General features: G+C 44.4%; 1 protein-coding gene across 1 annotated transcript in view; it reads left to right on the forward strand.

Annotated features, from left to right (window-relative positions):
- Positions 1-21,570, forward strand: part of LOC146421460 (carboxy-terminal kinesin 2-like) — a 37,443-nt gene that overhangs the window by 9,306 nt on the left and 6,567 nt on the right. Inside the window, exons 5-12 of the mRNA XM_085047327.1 lie at positions 318-495; positions 2,663-2,830; positions 5,749-5,877; positions 8,868-8,984; positions 12,481-12,657; positions 12,734-12,901; positions 16,443-16,581; positions 20,646-20,785. Coding sequence (XP_084903453.1) covers positions 318-495; positions 2,663-2,830; positions 5,749-5,877; positions 8,868-8,984; positions 12,481-12,657; positions 12,734-12,901; positions 16,443-16,581; positions 20,646-20,785 — 1,216 coding nt within the window. The remainder of the gene's footprint in view (positions 1-317; positions 496-2,662; positions 2,831-5,748; positions 5,878-8,867; positions 8,985-12,480; positions 12,658-12,733; positions 12,902-16,442; positions 16,582-20,645; positions 20,786-21,570) is intronic.

Here is a 21,570-nt window from a genome sequence, read left to right on the forward strand (position 1 = left end):
TTTTACGTGTATTTCCCCCCCAGTTTTACGTGGATTTTCCCCACAGTTTTAAGGGACTTTCCCCCACAGTTTTTTGTTGATTTCCCCCACAGTTTTATGGTATTTTCCCCACAGTTTTATGTGGGTTTTCCCCACAATTTTAAGTGGATTTCCCCACACACTTTTAAGGGATTTCCCTCACAGTTTGGTATGGATTTCCCCCACATTTTACATGTATTTTCCTCACGGTTTTACATGCATTTCCCCCACAATTTTAATGGATTTCCCCCCAGTTGTAAGGTATTTCCCTCACAGTTTTACCTCTATTTTCCCCACAGCTCCCTGGAGTCGGAGGTGTCAGAATTCCGGACAGAGCTGGAGCGCAGCCAGGGCCGAGTGGAGGCTCTGGAGGCTGAGAAGCGAAGGCTGCAGGAGGAGGAGGCGCAGCGGCGACAGGAGAGAGACGAAGCTCGAGACAAAGTGCAGACATTGTCAGAGCAGCTGGAAAACACCGAGGTGAGGCCGGGAAAATCCAAGAAAAACCCGGGAATTTGGAGTCGTTTTGTTGCTCTCTGGCCTGGAATTCACTGAGGGGGAAAAACGGCGGGAAAACGTGAGGGGAAAATCCAGCAGGGGGCGCCAAAAAGGGCGGGAAAACGTGAGGGGAAAATCCAGCAGGGGGCGCCAAAAAAGGCGGGAAAACGTGAGGGGAGATTGACCCGGGGAGCTGAAAACAGCAGAAAAACATCAGGTTTGCTCAAATTCCAGCTTTTTTGGGGTTGGAATCCCTCGGGGAGCCTCAGAATTTGGGAAAAATGGGAATTTTCACCAATTCAGCTGCTTTTGCAATAAAAATTAGAGGGTGCTTCAAAATCTGCAAAAATAAAGGAATTTGGAGCCATTTTTCACTCTAGGGCCCAAAAAGTGGAAAAATGTGGAGTTTGTGCCATTTCTGGCTTTTTTTTTTATCCAAATCCCTCAGGGGTGCCTCAAAATGTGGGAAAATGGGTATTTTAACCAATTCCTGTGCTTTTAAAACCAGGATCCCTCAGGGTGCTTCAAAATCCAGAAAACCCCAGGAATTTGGAATTGTTTTGTTGCTCTCCGATTTAAATTCACCAAGAGGTGCCAAAAAAAGGGATTTGCCCAAATTCCAGCTTTTTTGGGGTTGAAATCCCTCGGGGAGCTTCAAAATTTGGGAAAAATGGGAATTTTCACCAATTCAGCTGCTTTTGCAACCAAAATTAATTAGAGGGTGCTTCAAAATCCACAAAAAAATAATTTAGAGCCAATTTTTTGCTCTAGAGTGGCCAGAAAAAGGTGGGAAGATGAGGAGTTTGTGCCAACTTTGGCTTTTTTGGTGTTAAATTCTTCAGAGAATGTGGGGAAAATGAGAATTTTCACAAATTCAGCTGCTTTTGCACCCAAAATCCCTCAGGGTGCTTCAAAATCCACCAAAAAATGGGATTTCAGAGCTGAAATCCACTGGGGACACCAGAAAGGTGGGAAAATGAGGGTTTTGTGCCAATTCTGGTCTTTTTGGCATCAAAATCCTTCAGGAGGAGCTTTAAAATGTGGGGGAAATTGTGTAAAATGGGAATTTTCAGTAATCTTTCTCATTTTTAACCCCAAATCCCTTAGGGAAATGTCAGAAATTGGTAAAATCTGAGGAAAATGGGATTTTTGTACCAGTTTGTCTCTTCGGCACCCAAAATCTTTCAAACTTCTGGGTAAAGTGAGGGGGAGAAAAACGAGAATTTTCAGTAATCTTGTTAATTTTTAACCCCAAATCCGTTAGGGAAGTGTCAGAAAATTGAGGAAAATGGGATTTTTTTTTTGCCTGTTTCTCTTTTCAGCACCCAAAATTTTTCAAACTTCAGGGGGGAAAAAAAGGGACTTTCAGTAATTTTACTCATTTTTAATCCTAAATCCCTTAGGGAAATGTCAGAAAATTGAGGAAAACAGGATTCTGTACCAGTTTCTCTCTTCAGCAACCAAAATCTTTCAAACTTCAGGACAAAGTGAGGGAGCAAAACTGGAATTTTCAGTAATCTTGTTAATTTTTAACCCCAAATCCCTTAGGGAAATGTCAGAAAATTGAGGAACATATGAGGAAAACAGGATTTTTGTACCAGTTTCTCTCTTCAGCACCCAAAATCTTTCAAAATTCAGTGCAACGTGAGGGAGCAAAACCAGAATTTTCGTTAATTTTTCTCATTTTTAATCCTAAATCCCTTAGGGAAATGTCAGAAAATTGAGGAAAATATGAGGAAAATAGGATTTTTTTTTTTACCAGATTCTCTATTCAAGAGCCAAAATCTTTCAAAATTCAGTACAAAGTGAGGGAGAAAAATGGGAATTTTCAGTAATTTTACTCATTTTTACTCCTAAATCCCTTAGGGAAATGTCAGAAAATTGAGGAAAACAGGATTCTGCACCAGTTTCCCTTTTCAGCAGCCAAAATCTTTCAAACTTTAGGGCAAAGTGAGGGGGGAAAAAGGGAATTTTCAGTTATCTTGTTAATTATTAACCCCAAATCCCTTAGGGAAATGTCAGAAAGTTGGTAAAATCTGGGGAAAATATGATTTTTGTACCGGTTTCTCAATTCAAGACCCAAAACCTTTCAAACTTGAGCCCGAAACGATGGGTAAAATTGCATTTTGGTGTATTTCCCTGTGTGCAGTCGGAGCTGCGCGCGGTGCAGCAGCAGCTGCAGGAACATCTGGCACAGCTGGCTGCTCTCAGGGCTCTGGAGGCTCAGCAGAGGAGCCTGCTGGCCGAGCACGAGGAGAGGATCCACAGGCTGGAGATGGAGAGGAGGAGACTGCACAACGACATCCAGGAGCTCAAGGTGGGCTTTGAGGGGTTTGGGGGAAATCCCAGGGTTTGTGGGGTTTGGGGAGAATCCCATTGATTGTGGGGTTTGGGAGATCAAGGTGGGTTGGGATTTTGGGGAGAGAATCTCATTGTTTGTGGGGTTTGGGGAGATCAATGTATTCCTGTGTCCTGAGAGGAGAGAATCCCATTGTTTGTAGGGTTTGGGAGTTCAAGGTGGGACTGGGGTTTGGGGAGAGAATCCCACGGTTTGTGGGGTTTGGGAGATCAAGGTAGGTTGGGATTTTGGGGGAGAATCTCATTGTTTGTGGGGTTTGGGAGATCAATGTATTCCTGTGTCCTGAGGGGAGAGAATCCCAGAGTTTGTGGGGTTTGGGGAGAGAATCCTGCAGTCTGTGGGGTTTGGGGTTTTGGGGATAGAATCCCACAGTGTGTGGGGTTTGGGAGATCAAGGTGGGTTGGGATTTTGGGGAGAGAATCCCAGAGATTGTGGGGTTTGGGGAGAGAATCCCACAGTTTGTGGGGTTTGGGGAGAGAATCCCACAGTTTGGGGGGAGAATCCCACTGCTTGTGGGGTTTGGGGGGAGAATCCCAGAGATTGTGGGATTTGGGGAGAGAATCCCACAGTTTGTGGGGTTTGGGAGATCAAGGTGGTCTGGGTTTTTGGGGAGAGAATCCCACAGTTTGTGGGGTTTGGGAGATCAATGTATTCCTGTGTCCTGAGAGGAGAGAATCCCAGAGTTTGTGGGGTTTGGGGAGAGAATCCCACTGCTTGTGGGGTTTGGGTTTTTGAGGAGAGAATCCCGGTGTTTGTGGGGTTTGGGAGCTCAAGGTGGGCTGGGATTTTGGGGGAGAATCTCAGAGTTTGTGGTGTTTGGGGAGAGAATCCCAGAGTTTGTGGTGTTTGGGGAGAGAATCCCAGAGTTTGTGGGGTTTGGGGAGAGAATCCCAGAGTTTGTGGTGTTTGGGGAGAGAATCCCAGAGTTTGTGGGGTTTGGGGAGAGAATCCCAGTGGTTGTGGGGTTTGGGGAGAGAATCCCAGTGGTTGTGGGGTTTGGGGAGAGAATCCCAGTGGTTGTGGGGTTTGGGGAGAGAATCCCCCTGTTTGTGGGGTTTGGGGGGAGAATCCCACAGTTTGGGGAGAGAATCCCACAGTTTGTGGAGTTTGGGGAGATCAATGTATTCCTGTGTCCTGAGGGGAGAGAATCCCATTGTTTGTGGTGTTTGGGAGATGAAGGTGGGTTGGGATTTTGGGGAGAGAATCCCACAGTTTGTGGAGTTTGGGGAGAGAATCCCAGAGATTGTAGGGTTTGGGGAGAGAATCCCTTTGTTTGTGGGGTTTGGGGGGAGAATCCCACAGTCTGTGGGGTTTGGGTTTTGGGGATAGAATCCCACAGTTTGTGGGGTTTGGGAGATCAAGGTGGGCTGGGATTTTGGGGAGAGAATCCCACAGTTTGTGGGGTTTGGGAGATCAAGGTGGGCTGGGATTTTGGGGAGAGAATCCCACAGTTTTGGGGGTTTTCCAGGAGAACACCCATGAGGGAGATCCCCAGGACTGTCCCCAGTGGCTGAATCCCACTGTTTTTGGGTTTTCCAGGGGAACATCCATGTGTTCTGAATCCTGGTTTTCTTCTGGCTTTTCCAGGGGAACATACACATGTTCTAAATCCCTTTTTTTGGTTTTCCAGGGGATCATCCGTGTGTTCTGAATCCATTGTTTACTTTCCCAGGGCAATATCTGCGTGTTCTGAGTCAATTTATTTCACATTTCCAGGGCAATATCTGCGTGTTCTGAGTCAATGTATTTTCCTTTTCCAGTGGAACATCCCCGTGTTCTAAATCTATTTTATTTTATTTTATTTTCCCAGGGCAATATCCATGTGTTCTAATTCAGTTTATTTTATCCAGGGCAATATCTGCGTGTTCTAAATCCCAAAATAAATCAATGTATTTTATTTAATTTCTGGAGGAACATCTGCATGTTCTGAATGAATTTTTTTTTAAATTTCATTTCATTTATCTATTTTATTTTATTTTATTTTATGTTTCTCCAGGGGAACGTCCGCATGTTCTGAATGCCAAAATGAATTAACTTATTTTATATTTTATGTTTTATATTTTATATTTTATTTTATTTCTTCCCAGGGGAACATCCATGTGTTGTATATCAATTTATTTTATTTTTTTATAATTTAAAACATATATATAATATAAAAAGTATTTCTATATTTATATAGAATATATAGATATTCTGTATCTATACTAATTTATTTTATATTTTATGTTTTATTTTATTTCATTCCCAGGGGAACATCCGCGTATACTTTATCAGTTTATTTTATTTTATATTTATTTTATTTTCTATTTCCAGGGGAACATCCATGTGTTCTCAATCAATTTATATATTTTATTTTATATTTTATTTTGTATTTCTAGGGGAACATCCACGTGTTCTATATCAGTTTATTTATTTCATTTTATTTTATTTCAATTTCTCCAGGGGAACATCCGCATGTTCTGAATCAAATTGTTTACTTAATATTTTATATTTTATTTCAATTTCCCAGGGGAAGACCCATGTATTGTGTATCAATTTATTTTATATTTTATATTTTATTTTATATTTCCAGGGGAACATCCGTGTGTTCTGAATCAATTTATATATTTTATTTTATATTTTATTTTATATTTTATTTTATATTTTATTTTATATTTCCAGGGGAATATCCGCATGTTCTGAATCAATTTATATATTGTATTTTATATTTTATTTTATATTTTCCAGGGGAACATCCGTGTGTTCTGAATCAATTTATTTATTTTATTTATTTTATTTTATATTCCCAGGGGAACATCTGGGTGTTCTGAATCCCAAAGTAAATTATTTTATTTTATATTTTATTTATTTTATTTATTTTATTTCATTTATTCCAGGGGAACATCCGGGTGTTCTGCCGGGTGCGGCCGCTGCTGCCCGAGGAGCGCGACCGGCAGCGCGGATTGCCTCACCTGCACTTCTCTGCCCAGGATCCCCACAGCCTGGTGCTCACCCGTCCTGACGATGTGAGGGGAAAAACACCTTTATTTCCCTTAAAAATGCCTGTATTCCCTCGAAAAATCCTTTACTTCCCTCAAAAACCCCTTTATTTCCCTCAAAGATCCCTTTATTTCCCTCAAAAACCCCTTTATTTACCTCAAAGATCCCTTTATTTACCTCAAAAATTCCTTTATTTCCCTCAAAGATCCCTTTATTTACCTCAAAAATCCCTTTATTTCCCTTAAAAATTGCTTTATTCCCTCGAAAAATCCTTTATTTGCCTCAAAAATGCCATTATTCCCTCAAAAAATCCTTTATTTCCCTCAGAAACCCCTTTATTGACCTCAAAAATCTCTTTATTTCCCTTCAAAACTGCTTTATTCCCTAAAAAATCCTTTATTTACCTCAAAAAATCCTTTATTTACCTCAAAAACCTCTTTATTTACCTCAAAACCCCCTTTATTTCCCTCAAAAACCCCTTTATTTCCCTCAAAAACCCCTTTCTTTCCCTCAAAAACCCCTTTATTTCCCTCAAAAATTCCTTTATTTCCCTCAAAAATTCCTTTATTTCCCTCAAAGATCCCTTTATTTACCTCAAAAACCCCTTTATTTCCCTTAAAAATTGCTTTATTCCCTCGAAAAATCCTTTATTTACCTCAAAAATGCCATTATTCCCTCAAAAAATCCTTTATTTCCCTCAGAAACCCCTTTATTGACCTCAAAAATCTCTTTATTTCCCTTCAAAACTGCTTTATTCCCTAAAAAATCCTTTATTTACCTCAAAAAATCCTTTATTTCCCTCAAAAACCTCTTTATTTCCCTCAAAACCCCCTTTATTTACCTCAAAAACCCCTTTATTTCCCTCAAAAATCCCTTTATTTACCACAAAAATCCCTTTATTTCCCTCAAAAATCCCTTTATTTACCACAAAAATGGCTTTATTCCCTAAAAAATCCTTTATTTTCCTCAAAAACTCCTTTATTTACCTCAAAAATTCCTTTATTTCCCTCAAAGATCCCTTTATTTACCTCAAAAATCCCTTTATTTCCCTTAAAAATTGCTTTATTCCCTCAAAAACCCCTTTATTTACCTCAAAAATTCCTTTATTTCCCTCAAAGATCCCTTTATTTCCCTCAAAGATCCCTTTATTTACCTCAAAAATTGCTTTATTCCCTCGAAAAATCCTTTATTTACCTCAAAAATGCCATTATTCCCTCAAAAAATCCTTTCTTTCCCTCAAAAACCCCCTTTATTTACCTCAAAAATCTCTTTATTTCCCTTCAAAACTGCTTTATTCCCTAAAAACTCCTTTATTTCCCTCAAAACCCCCTTTATTTCCCTCAAAAACCCCTTTATTTCCCTCAAAAACCCCTTTATTTCCCTCAAAAACTCCTTTATTTCCCTCAAAAATTATTTCCCAAAAAAAATTGTATTATTTCCCAGAAAAATTGTATTATTTCCCTATATCATGGTCTTTTCCCCTTGACTATTGTAATATTTCCCTCAAAAATTCCTTTATTTCCCTCAAAAATTCCTTTATTTCCCTCAAAAATTCCTTTATTTCCCTCAAAAATTCCTTTATTTCCTCAAAAATTGTATCATTTCCCTCAAAATTTGCCTTTTCCCTTAAAAACTACATTATTTCCCTCAAAAATTGTATTATTTCCCTAAAAACTCCTTTTTTCCCCACAAAAATTGCTTTATTTCCCTCCGAAACTCCTTTATTTCCCTCAAAAATAGTAATATTTCCCTCAAAAACTGCTTTAGTTCCCTGAAAAACTTTTATTTCTCTCAAAAATTGCTATTGCCCTCAAATATTCATTTATTTCCCTCAGAAATTGAATTATTTCCCTCAAAAATGGCTTTATTTCCCTCAAAAACTGCTTTTTCCCTCCCAAATCCCCTTTTCCCCCAAATTCCCTATTTCCTTTCCCTCAAAAAAAAATCCCTTTTTTAACCCAAAATCCCTTTTTTCTTTTTCCTTCCCCCCAAACTTCTTCCCCCAAAAAAGAGTTTTTACCCCCAAATCTGCTCCTCCCAAAATTCCCTTTTTCCTCCCAACCCTGACTGTTCCTTCCCCAAAAAATGGCAATTTTTGCACTGGAAAATCACTGCTTTTCCCCAAAATTAGCTTTTTTCCCTCACAAAAATGAGATTTATTTCCAAAACGAATGTCTTTTCGCGCAAAAATCCCCATTTTTTCCCTCTAAGTTTCCATTTTCCCCCAAAATTTCCTTTTTTTCCCCCCAAATTTCCTTTTCCTTCCCTCAAACCCTCCTTGCCTCCCAAAATCGCCATTTTTTCCCTCTAAATTCCCCTTTTTTCCCCCAAATTTCCCTTTTTTCCTCTAAATTTCTTTTTCCCCCAAATTTCCTTTTTCCCCCAAAATCTCCATTTTCCCCCCTAAATTCCCCTTTTTCCCCCCAAATTCCCCTTTTTTTCCTCTAAATTTCCCTTTTTCCCCCAAATTTACCATTTTTCCCCCAAATTTCCTTTTCTTTCCCTCAAACCCTACTTGCCTCCCCAAATCCCCATTTTTTTCCCCTCTAAATTTCCCCTTTCCCCCCCAAATTTCCCTTTACTTCCCTCTAAATTTCCCTTTTCTCCCCAAATTTCCTTTTTCCCCCAAAATTTCCTTTTCTTTTCCTCAATCCCTCCTTGACCCCAGAAATATGCGGTTTTTTCCCCAAATTCCTGGGTTTTCCCTCTAAACTTCCCTTTTCCCCCCAAATTTCCATTTTTCCCAAAATCTCCTTTTTTTCCCCCAAAATCTCCCTTTTTCCCCCAAAATCTCCCTTTTTTCCCCCCAAAATCTCCTTTTTCCTCCCAAAATCTCCCTTTTTTCCTCCCAAAATCTCCCTTTTTCCTCCCAAAATCTCCCTTTTTCCAAATTCCCTTTTTCCCCCCAAAATCTCCCTTTTTCCTCCCAAATTTCCTTTCCTCTCCTCTCCCCCACTCCCTCCTTTCCCCCCAAATTGCGTTTTTTCCCAAATTCCCGTGTTTTTGCCCCGTGCAGTCTCAGGTGGGCCGAGAGCGCCGGGCAGAGCTGCGCTACGACTTCAGCTTCGACCGCGTCTTCCAGCCGGGAGCCTCGCAGCAGGAGATCTTCCAGGAGATCCAGCTGCTCGTCCAGGTGGGCAATAACATCCCAAAAAATATCCCAAAATGTTCCAAAATGTCCTGAAATAGCCCAAAATCCCTGAAATTCCACCCAAATCCTGCTGAAAATGTCCCAAATCCAACCCCAAACCCAACCTGCCGGGAGCCTCGCAGCAGGCGATCTTCCAGGAGATCCAGCTGCTCCTCCAGGTGGGGAACTGCATCCTGAAATATCCCAAAATGTTCCAAAATATCTGAAATGTCCCACCTGGAACCTGAAATCCCCGAAATTCCACCCAAATCCTGCTGAAAATACCCCAAATCCAACCCCAAATCCATCCAGCTGGGAGCCTCGCAGCACGAGATCCTCCAGGAGATCAGCTGCTTGTCCAGGTGGGGAACATCCCAAAAAATAGCCCAAAATATTCCAAAATATCCTGAAATGTCCCAAAATCCCCAAAATTCTACCCAAATCCTGCTGAAAATACCCCAAATCCAACCTGCCGGGAGCCTCCCAGCACGAGATCTTCCAGGAGATCCAGCTGCTCGTCCAGTTGTGTGCCAAAAAATAGCCCAAAATGTCCTAAAATGTCTCAAAATATCTGAAATGTCCCACCTGGAACCTGAAATCCCTGAAATTCCACCCAAATCCTGCTCAATCCTGCTGAAAATACCCCAAATCCATCCTGCTGGGAGCCTCGCAGCAGGAGATCTTCCAGGAGATCAGCTGCTCGTCCAGGTGGGCAACATCCCAAAAAATAGCCCAAAATATTCCAAAATATTCCAAAATGTCCCCAAATATATGAAATATCAAAAAAATCCCTGAAATTCTACCCAAATCCTGCTGAAAATGCCCCAAATCCAACCCCAAATCCACCCAGCCGTGAGCCTCACAGCAGATCTTCCAGGAGATGCAGCTCCTTGTCCCTAAAATCCCAAAATTGCTGCCGAAAATTATCGAATTTCCACCTAAAACCCCCAAATTTCCCCAAATTCCCATTCCCCACCTTCTCCTCACTCTCTACAGACACCCAGGTGAGCTTTGGCACCTGCAGCTCCAATAGCCCCTGCAGAATCCCCAGATTCCTGTCTAAAATCTCCAAATTTCTGCCTAAAATCCCCAAATTTCCTCCTAAAATTCCTTGAATTACTGCCTAAAATCCCCAAATCTCCACTTAAAATCCCCAAATCTCTGCTTAAAAACCCCAAATTTCCCCGGGTTCCCAAATCCAGACCTCCTCACTCTCCACAAGCACCCAGGTGAGGTTTGGCTCCTGCAGCTCCAAATTCCTATTTAAAACCCCCAAATTTCCTCCTAAAACACCCAAATTTCTGCTTAAAATCTTCAAATTTTGATCTAAAACCCCCAAGTTTCCACCTAAAACCCACAGATTTCCTCTTAAAATCCCCAAATTTTCTCCTGAAATCTCCAAATTTCCACCTATAATCATCAAATTTCCATGTAAAACCCCGAAATTTCCACTTAAAATCTTCAAATTTTTGCTTAAAATCCCCAAATTCCCACCTAAAACCCCCAAATTTTCTCATAAAATCTCTGAATTTCCACCTGTAACCCCCAAATTTCCACTTAAAATCTTCAATTTTTCTCCTAAAATCCTCATATTTCCACCTATAACCCCCAAATTTTCTCTTGAATTTCCCAAATTTCCTCCTAAATTTTGGGAATTCCCCCGCAGTCTGCTCTGGCCGGCTCCCCGGTGTGCACCTTGGCCCACAGGCAGACGGGCAGCGGCAAGACCTTCACCATGGAGGGTCCCGAGTGCCCGGAGCCCCAGTGACACCTCAGACCCCAAATTACACCTGAAACCCCAAATTTCCTCCTCAAATCCCAAAATTTCTGCCTAAAATAGTCAAATTTCCATGTAGAACCCCCAAATTTCTGCCTAAAATCTTCAAATTTCCAGCTAATGTCTTCAAATTTCCACATAAAACCAGCAAATTTCCTCCTAAAATCCTTTAATTTCTGCCTAAAATCATCACATTTCCACATAAAGCCCACAAATCTCTACTTAAAATCCTCCAAATTTCTCAGCTTAAATCTTCAATTTTCCACCTATAAGCCCCAAATTTCCGCTTAAAATTCTTGAATTTCTGCATAAAATCCCCAAATTTTCTCCTATAACCTCCAAATTTTCTCCTAAAATCTCCAAATTTCCACCTAAAATCCCCAAATTTTCTCCTAAAACCCCCAAATTTTCTCCTAAAACCCCCAAATTTCCACTTAAAATCTTCAAATTTCTTCCTAAAATCCCTGAATTTCTGCCTAAAATCTTCAAATTTTCACGTAAAATCTCCAAATCTTCACATGAAACCCCCAAATTTCCCGGCAGTCTGCTCTGGCCGGCTCCCCGGTGTGCACCTTGGCCCACAGGCAGACGGGCAGCGGCAAGACCTTCACCATGGAGGGTCCCGAGTGCCCGGAGCCCCTGTGACACCTCAGAGCCTGAATTCCACCTGAAATCCCCAAATTTCCTCCTCAAATCCATGAATTTCTGCCTAAAATTGTCAAATTTCCTCCTAAAATGCCTGAATTTCCACCTACAATCTCCGAATTTCCACCTATAATCACATTTCCATGTAAAACCCCCAAATTTTCAGCTAAAATCTCCGAATTTCCACCTATAATCATCACATTTCCATGTAAAACCCTGAAATTTCCACTTAAAATCCCCAAATTTTCTCCTAAAATCTCCAAATTTTCTCCTAAAATCCCCAAATTTTCTCATAAAAATCTCTGAATTTCCACCTATAACCCCCAAATTTCCACTTAAAATCCTCAAATTTCCACCTAAAATCTTCACATTTCCCCCTAAAACCCCCAAATCTCATTCCCAGTCTGCTCTGGACGGCTACCCGGTGTGCACCTTGGCCTACGGGCAGACGGGCAGCGGCAAGAACTTCACCATGGAGGGTCCCGAGTGCCCGGAGCCCCAGTGACACCTCAGACCCCAAATTCCTCCTGAAATCCCGAATTTCTGCCTAAACCCCCCAAATTTCCTCCTAAAATCCCTGAATTTCAACGAAAAATCCCTGAATTTCCACCTAAAACCCCCAAATTTCCCTTAAAATCCCCATATTTTCCATGTAAAACCCCCAAATTTTCCACCTAAAATCCCCAAGTTTCCTCTTAAAATCTTCAAGTTTCTTCCTAAAATCTTCAAATTTCTGCCTATAATTGTCAAATTTCCACCTGTAACCCCCAGATTTCCACTTAAAATCTTCAAATTTCCTCCTAAAATCCCCAAATTTCTGCCCAAAATTTTCGAATTTCCACGCATAACCCCCAAATCTCCGCTTAAAATCCCCGAATTTCTCCTTGAAATCCCCGAATTTCCTCCTACAACACCCAAATTTTGCCCTACAATCTCCAAATTTCCACCCATAACCCTCAAATTTCCACCTGAAATCCCCAAATTTCCTCTTAAAATCCACAGATTTTCTCCTAAAATCCCCAAATTTCCCCCTAAAATCCCCAAATCTTCACCTGAAACCCCCAAATTTCCCCGCAGTCTGCCCTGGACGGCTACCCGGTGTGCATCTTCGCCTACGGGCAGACGGGCAGCGGCAAGACCTTCACCATGGAGGGTCCCGAGCCGCGCGGCTCGCCGGAGCTCCGCGGCATGATCCCCCGCGCCGTGCGGCACGTCTTCCTGGGCGCCCGCGACCTGGCGGGCAAGGGCTGGCAGGTAACTCCCCCCCAGAGCCCCCAGCCCGGGACCCTGCCCTGCCCGGGGCGGCTGCTGGGACCTGAGGCCTCGTTAGTACCATTTCTCCGCCAGCTTCCTGGAGATCTACAACGAGTCGCTGCGCGACCTGCTGCTGGCCAAGGGCGACAGAGGCTCCGAGCTGGAGATCCGCAGGATGGGGCCGGGCACTGACGAGCTGCACGTGCCCAACCTCACCTGGGTGCCCGTGGAGACCGAGGAGCAGGTGGGGATGGGGGAATTTGGGAGATTTGGGGGAAAATTGGGTGAAAATTGGGGAAAGTTTGGGGATTTTAGGTGGAAATTTCAGGGTTTTAGCTGAAAGTTTGGGGACTCTGCAGGGGAATTTGGAGCTGCACGTGCCCAACCTCACCTGGGTGCCCGTGGAGACCGAGGAGCAGGTGGGGATTTGGGGATTTTTGGGGGAAATTTGGGGATTTTAGGTGGAAATCTGGGGGGTTTAGGCAGAAATTTGGGGATTTTAGGTGAACGTTGGGGGTTCTATGGGAGAATTTGGAACTGCAGGAGCCAAACCTCACCTGGGTGCCTGTGGAGACTGAGGAGCAGTTGGGGAATACAGAATTTGGGGATTTTAGGTGAAAATTTGGGGGTTTTAGGTGAAAAGGTCAGGATTTTATGAAGAAATTTGGGGATTCTGAGGGGGAATTTGGAGCTGCAGGTGCCCAACCTCACCTGGGTGCCTGTGGAGACTGAGGAGCAGGTGGGGATGGGGAATTTGGGGAAATTTGGGGGTTTTAGGTGAAAATTTGGGTGAAAATTGGGGAAGATTTGGGGATTTTAGGCAGAAATTTGGGGGTTCTAAGGGGAAATTTGGGGCTTCTGGGTGGAAATTTAGAGCTGCAGGTGCCAAACCTCACCTGGGTGTCTGTGGAGAATGAGGAGCAGGTGGAGGTGGGGAATTTTGAGGAATTTGGGGGGAAATTTGGGGATTTTAGGTGAAAATTTGGGTGAAAATCGGGGAAAATTTCACGGGGATTCTAGGTGGAACTTTAGAGCTGCAGGTGCCAAACCTCACCTGGGTGCCCGTGGAGACTGAGGAGCAGGTGGGGAATACGAAATTTGGGGATTTGGGGGAAATTTGGGAGGTTTAGGTGAAAATTTGGGTGAAAATCGGGGAAAATTTGGGGGTTTTAGGTGAAAATTTGGGGGTTTTAGGTGAAAATTTGGGGATTTTAGACAGGAATTTGGGGATTTTGATGGGGTATTTAGAGCTGCAGGTGCCCAACCTCACCTGGGTGCCTGTGGAGACTGAGGAGCAGGTGGGGAGTCAGGGATTTGGGGAGATTTGGGGGAAATTTGGGGATTTTAGGTGGAAATTTGAGGGTTTTAGGTGAAAATTTCAGGATTTTACGAAGAAATTTGGGGATTCTGCGGGATTTAGGGAGGGAATTTGGAGCTGCAGGTGCCCAACCTCACCTGGGTGCCCGTGGTGACTGAGGAGCAGGTGGGGACAGGGGATTTTGGGATTTTAGGGGGAAATTTGAGGGTTTTAGGTGAAAATTTGGGTGAAAATTGGGGAAAATTTGGGGATTTTAGGTGGAAATTTGGAGCTGCAGGTGCCCAACCTCACCTGGGTGTCTGTGGAGAGCAAGGAGCAGGTGGGGATGGGGAATTTGGGAAAATTCGGTGATTTCCGGTGGAAATTTGATTATTTCAGGGGGATATTTGAGGATTTCCTGTATTTTCCCAGGTTCTGTAGCTGCTGCTCTGTGCTGCCCGTTTCCCTGGATTTCCCCTCAATTTCTCCTGTTTTTCCCTGTTTCATCCCTGCTTTTTCCCATTTTTTCCCAGGTTTTAGAGCTCTCACTCCACGCTGGCTCCCAACGCTCTGTTGCTCACACAGTTTGATCTGTTTTTCTCTTAATTTCAGCAGTTCTTTCCCATTTTTCAGCAGTTTTTTCCCTTTTTCAGCTATATTTCTGTATATTTTCCCAGGTTTTAGAGCTCTCACTCCACGCTGGCTCCCAACGCTCTGTTGCTCGCACAGTATTACCTGTTTTTCCTGCTTTTTATCTCAATTTTCCCTGGTTTTTCCCATTTTTTGGCAGGTTCTGGGGCTGTTACTCAGAGCAGGCTCCCAGCACTCTGTCACCTGCACAGTTGGATCTGTATTTTCTCTCCATTCCAGCAGTTTTTCACTATATTTTCTATATTTTCCCAGGTTCTGGAGCTGTTACTCAGAGCCAGCTCGCAGCACTCAGTTGCTTGCACAGTTTTATCTGTATTTTCTCTCAATTCCAGCTGATTTTTCCCATTTTTTATTCTATTTCTGTATATTTCCCCAGGTTCTGGAGCTCTTGCTCCATGCCAGCTCCCGACACTCAGTCACCTGCACAGTTTGATCTCTATTTTCTCTCCATTCCAGCTGTATTTTCTCAGTTTTTTCCCTGGTTTTCAGCAGTTTTTCAGCTATATTTCTGTATTTTTTCCCATTTTCCCAGGTTTTAGAGCTCTTACTCTGTGCCAGCTCCCAGTGCTCTGTTGCTCACACAGTCTGATCTGTATTTTCTCTCCATTCCAGCTGTATTTCTGTATTTCCTGCTGGATTTTCACTCTATTTCTTTATATTTCCCCAGGTTCTGGAGCAGTTGCTCAGAGCAGGCTCCTAGCACTCTGTCACCTGCACAGTTTGATCTCTATTTTTCCCATTTTTCACCATATTTTCTCTATTTTTCCCCAGGTTTTAGAGCTGTTACTCCATGCTGGTTCCAAATGCTCGGTCACCCGCACAGTTTAATCTCTATTTTTCCCATTTTCACTATATTTTCTATATTTTTTGGCAGATTCTGGAGCTCCTGCTCAGAGCCGGTTCCCAATGCTCCATTGCCCGCACAGTCTGATCTGTATTTTCTCTCCATTCCAGCAGTTTTTCACTATATTTCTCTATTTTCTGGCAGGTTCTGGAGCTGTTGCTCCGTGCTGTCTCCCAATGCTCGGTCTGGTCTGTATTTTTCCCATTTTTCACCATATTTTCTCTATTTTTCCCCAGGTTCTAGAGCTGTTACTCCATGCTGGTTCCCAATGCTCGGTCACCCGCACAGTTTGATCTCTATTTTTCCCATTTTTCACTCTATTTCCTATATTTTTTGGCAGGTTCTGGAGCTGTTGCTCAGAGCAGGCTCCCAGTGCTCTGTCGCTCGCAGTCTGATCTGTATTTTCTCTCCATTCCAGCTGCATTGCTGTATTTCCTGATGGATTTTCACCCTGTTTTCTGTATTTTTCCCATTTTTCAGCTATATTTCTCTATTTTCTGGCAGGTTCTGGAGCTGTTGCTCAGAGCAGGCTCGCAGCGCTCGGTCGCTCGCACAGGACTGAACGAACGCTCCTCGCGCAGCCACTTGGTGTTCCAGCTGTATTTCTGTATTTCCTGCTGGATTTTCACCCTGTTTTCTGTATTTTTCCCATTTTTCAGCTATATTTCTGTATTTTCTCCCCAGGTTCTGGAGCTGTTGCTCAGAGCAGGCTCGCAGCGCTCTGTTGCTCGCACAGGACTGAACAAACGCTCCTCGCGCAGCCACTCGGTGTTCCAGCTGCATTGCTGTATTTCCTGATGGATTTTCACCCTGTTTTCTGTATTTTTCCCATTTCTCCCCAGGTTCTGGAGCTGTTGCTCAGAGCAGGCTCGCAGCGCTCGGTGGCTCGCACAGGACTGAACGAACGCTCCTCGCGCAGCCACTCGGTGTTCCAGCTGCATTGCTGTATTTCCTGCTGGATTTTCACTATATTTTCTCTATATTTTTCCCCAGGTTCTGGAGCTGTTGCTCAGAGCAGGCTCGCAGCGCTCTGTTGCTCGCACAGGACTGAACGAACGCTCCTCGCGCAGCCACTCAGTGTTCCAGCTGCGCATCCGCGGGGAGCACACCGCCAGGGACCTGCGCTGCTCCTGTGAGACAATTCCTGAAATTCCCGAAATTCCTGACATTCCCAGAATTCCTGACATTCCTGCCTTCTCCCCCTTTTTCCACCTCCCATCCCATTTATCCCTCCGTGACCTGCGCTGCTCCCGTGAGACACCATTCCCAAAATTCCTGAGATTCCCGGAATTCCCAGAATTCCGGAAATTCCTGCCTTCTCCCCCTTTTTCCATCTCCCATCCCATTTATCCCTCTGTGACCTGTGCTGCTCCTGTGAGACACAGTTCCTGAAATTCCCAGAATTCCTGAAATTCCTGCCTTCTCCTGAGTTTTCCCACCTCCCATCCCATTTATCCCTCCGTGACCTGCGCTGCTCCTGTGAGACACCATTCCCAAAATTCCTGACATTCCCAGCATTCCTGAAATTCCTGACATTCCCACCTTCTCCCTCCTTTTCCCACCTCCCATCCCGTTTACCAACCCATAACCTGTGCTGCTCCTGTGAGACACAATTCCCAAAATTCCCAACCTTCCCGACATTCCTGACATTTGCAGCATTCCTAGAATTCCCAGAATTCCCAAGATGCCCAACATTCCCCAAATTCCTGAAATTCCCAAGATTCCCAGAACTCTCAGAATTCCCAACATTCCCAGAATTCCCAACATTCCTGAGATTCCTGGAATTCGTAAAATTCCTGGAATTTCCAGAATTCCCACCTTCTCCCCCTTTTTCCACCTCCCATCCCGTTTATCCCTCTATGACCTGCGCTGCTCCTGTGAGACACAATTCCCAAAATTCCCAACCTTCCCAACATTCCTGACATCCCCAGGGCAGCCTGAAATTCCCAAAATTCTCACCTTCTCCTGAGTTTTTCCACCTCCCATCCCATTTATCAACCCACGACCTGTGCTGCTCCTGTGAGACACAATTACCAAAATACCCAGAATTCCTGAGAGTCCCACGATTCCTGGAATTCCTGAGATTCCCAAAATTCACAGAATTCATTCACGGAATTCCCGAGATTCCCCAAGATTCCCAGAAGTCCCAGAATTCCCAAGATTCCCAGCATTCCTAACATTCCCAAAATTCCCAGCATTCCCAAGATTCCTGAAATTCCCAGAATTCCTGGAATTCCCAGCATTATTCCCACCTTCTCCCTCTTTTTCCACCTCCCATCCTGTTTATCCCTCTATGACCTGCGCTGCTCCTGTGAGACACAGAATTCCCCACATTCCTGGAATTCCCAACATTCCTGACATTCCTACCTTCTCCCCCTTTTTCCACCTCCCATCCCATTTATCCCTCTGTGACTTGCGCTGCTCCTGTGAGACACAATTCCTGAAATTCCCAGAATTCCTGAAATTCCTGCCTTCTCCTGAGTTTTCCCACCTCCCATGCCATTTATCCCTCTGTGACCTGTGCTGCTCCTGTGAGACACAATTCCCAACATTCCTGGGATTCCTGGAATTCCCAAAATTCCCACCTTCTCCCTCCTTTTTCCACCTCCCATCCCGTTTATCCCTCTATGACCTGCGCTGCTCCTGTGAGACACAATTCCCAAAATTGCCAACCTTCCCGACATTGCTGACATTCCCAGAATTCCTGAAATTCCTGACATTCTTACCTTTTCCCCCTTTTTCCACCTCCCATCCCGTTTACCACCCCATAACCTGCGCTGCTCCCGTGAGACACAATTCCCAAAATTGCCAACCTTCCCGACCTTCCTGACATCCCCAAAATTCCCACCTTCTTCCCCTTTTTCCACCTCCCATCCCATTTATCCCTCTGCGACCTGTGCTGCTCCTGTGAGACACAATTCCCAACATTCCTGGGATTCCTGGAATTCCCAAAATTCCCACCTTCTCCCCCTTTTTCCACCTCCCATCCCATTTATCCCTCCGTGACCTGCGCTGCTCCTGTGAGACACAATTCCTGAAAATTCCCAGAATTCCTGAAATTCCTGCCTTCTCCTGAGTTTTCCCACCTTCCATTCCATTTATCCCTCTGTGACCTGTGCTGCTCCTGTGAGACACAATTCCTGAAAATTCCCAGAATTCCTGAAATTCCTGCCTTCTCCTGAGTTTTCCCACCTCCCATCCCATTTATCCCTCTGTGACCTGTGCTGCTCCTGTGAGACACCATTTCCCCAAATTCCTGACATTCCCAACATTCCTGAAATTCCTGACATTCCCACCTTCTCCCTCCTTTTCCCACCTCCCATCCCGTTTACCAACCCATAACCTGTGCTGCTCCTGTGAGACAATTCCCAGAATTCCCAACCTTCCTGACATTCCTGACATTCGCAGCATTCCCAGAACTCTCAGAATTCCCAAGATGCCCAACATTCCCCAAATTCCTGAAATTCCCAAGATTCCCAGAACTCTCAGAATTCCCGACATTCCCAGAATTCCCAACATTCCTGAGATTCCTGGAATTCGTAAAATTCCCGGAATTTCCAGAATTTTTCCACCTCCCATCCCGTTTATCCCTCAATGACCTGAGGGATAATGACCTCAATGACACAATTCCCAAAATTCATGGAATTCCTAAATTCCCAGAATTCCTGAGATTCTCGAGATTCCTGGAATTCCCGAGATTCCCGGAATTCCCAACATTCCCAGAATTCCCAAAATTCCTGAGATTCCTGGAATTCCTGACATTGCCAGCATTCCCAGAATTCCCACCTTCTCCCGAGTTTTCCACCTCCCCTCCTGGTTTTTCCCCTTTTACCATCTCTCACCCCCTTTTCCCCATTATTCCCTGTTTGTCCTCATTTCTCCTCCCTTTTTCCCCCCATATTTCCCCCCATTTCTTCCCCTTTCTCTCCCCATTTGTCCCACCATTTTCCCTCAATTTTTCCCCCATTTCTTCCCCCCATTTCCCCTCTTCCTTTCCCCCATTTCCCCCATTCACTCCCCTTTTTCCCCCTTTTCCCCCATTTTTTCCTTCCCTTCACCTCCATTTCTCCAGCATTTCCCACCTTCTCCTCCTTTTTTCCTCCTCATCCCATTTTTCAGTTCCTCATCTCTCACCCCATTTCCCTTTCCTTTCTTTTCCCCTCATTTCCCTCCCCTTTCCCCTTTTATTCCTCATTTTCCCCTATTATCCATTTTTCCCCCCTTTTTCAATTTTCCCCATTTTCCTCCTTTTTTTCTCAGTTTTCCTCCCTTTCCCCCATTTTCCTCAATTTTTTCACCATTTTCCCCACATTAGTCCCCATTTTCCCTGGTTTTTCTAAGTTTCCCCCCATTATCCCCCATTTTTCCTTGTTTTTTCACCATTTCCCCAAGTTTTTCTCAGTTTCCTCCCCCTTTTTCCCCATTATTCCCCATTTTCCCCCCTTTTCCGTGATTTTCCCCACTTTTCCCCCATTTTCCTCCATTTTTTCACCTTTTTTTCCCCATTATTCCCCATTTTCCTCCATTTTTCTCTGTTTTTCCCCATTATTCCTGATTTCCCCCCAGTTTTTCTCAGTTTCCCCCCCTTATTCCCCATTTTCCCCCTTTTCCATGTTTTCTCCCCATTTCTCCACCATTTCCCCCCATTACTCCCCATTTCCATTTCCATGTTTTCCCCACTTTCCCCCAATTTTTTCACCGTTTTCCCCCATTTTTCCCTGTTTTTCCCTTTTTTCCCCCGTTTCTCCCTATTTCTCCCCCATTCTTCCCCATTTCTCCCCGCTTTTTCCCATTTTTTCCTGTTTCTCCCTGTTTTTTTCAGTTTTTCACCGTTTTCCCCCGTTCTCCCCCGTTTTTTCACCGTTTTCCCCATTTTTCCACCGTTTTTCGCCGTTTCTCCCCGTTTTTTCCCCGTTTCTCCCCGTTTTCCCCCATTTTTCCCCCCTTTTCCCCTCCACTCACGTTCCCCTCCACATGCTCGGCCAGCAGCTGCCCGCCGGGGAACGGCGATGGGGACGAGGAGGAGGAGGAGGATTTTCCATTTCTCCCCGTTTTTCACCGTTTTCCCCCATTTTCACCCCGTTTCTCCCTGTTTTTTCACCATTTTTCCCCATTTTCCCTCATTTTTTTCTGGTTTTTCTCTGTTTTTTCACTGTTTTTTCCCATTTTTCCCCATTTTCCCATTCCCCACCCCAGCCTCTCTGACTCTGGTGGACCTGGCTGGCTCGGAGCGGCTGGAGAAGTCAGGATCTGTGGGGAGCAGGTTGAGGGAGACTCAGTCCATCAACTCCAGCCTGAGCGCCCTGGGACTGGTCATCAGCGCTCTCTGCAACAAGGTTTGGGGTGAAAATAGGGGGTTTTGGCGTTTTTATGGGGTGATTTATAGGGTTTGTGGGGTTTGGGAATGGGGAAATGGGAAATGGAGAAATGGGAATGGGAAACTCAGTCCATCAACTCCAGCCTGAGCGCCCTGGGACTCGTCATCAGCGCTCTCTGCAACAAGGTTTGGGGCCAAAAAATGGGGTTTTGGGGATTTTGGGGTTTTTATGGGGTCATTTATGGGGTTTGGGGGATTTGGGAGTGATGGGAATGGGGAAATGGGAAATGGGAATGGGAATAATGGGAAATGGAAAATGGGAATGGGAAACTCAGTCCATCAACTCCAGCCTGAGCGCCCTGGGGCTCGTCATCAGTGCTCTCTGCAACAAGGTTTGGGGTGAAAAATGGGGTTTTGGGTCATTTATAGGGTGATTTATGGGGTTTGTGGGGTTTGGGAGTGATGGGAATGGAGAAATGGAAAATGGAGAAATGGGAATGGGAAACTCAGTCCATCAACTGCAGCCTGAGTGCTCTGGGGCTGGTGATCAGCGCTCTCTGCAACAAGGTTTGGGGTGAAAATACGGGATTTTGGGTTTTTATAGGGTTTGTGGGGTGATTTATGGGGTTTGTGGGGTTTGGGAGTGATGGGAATGGAGAAATGGGAATGGGAAATTCAGTCCATCAACTGCAGCCTGAGCACTCTGGGGCTGGTGATCAGTGCCCTCTGCAACAAGGTTTGGGGGAACTTGTGGGGTTTTTGGGTTTTTATAGGGTTTGGGGGGTTATTTATAGATTTTGTGGG

The sequence above is a fragment of the Lichenostomus cassidix genome, unplaced genomic scaffold (genome assembly GCF_008360975.1).
Source record: "Lichenostomus cassidix isolate B80296 unplaced genomic scaffold, HeHo_3.0 HiC_scaffold_33, whole genome shotgun sequence".
NCBI classification, from domain to species: Eukaryota; Metazoa; Chordata; class Aves; order Passeriformes; family Meliphagidae; genus Lichenostomus; species Lichenostomus cassidix.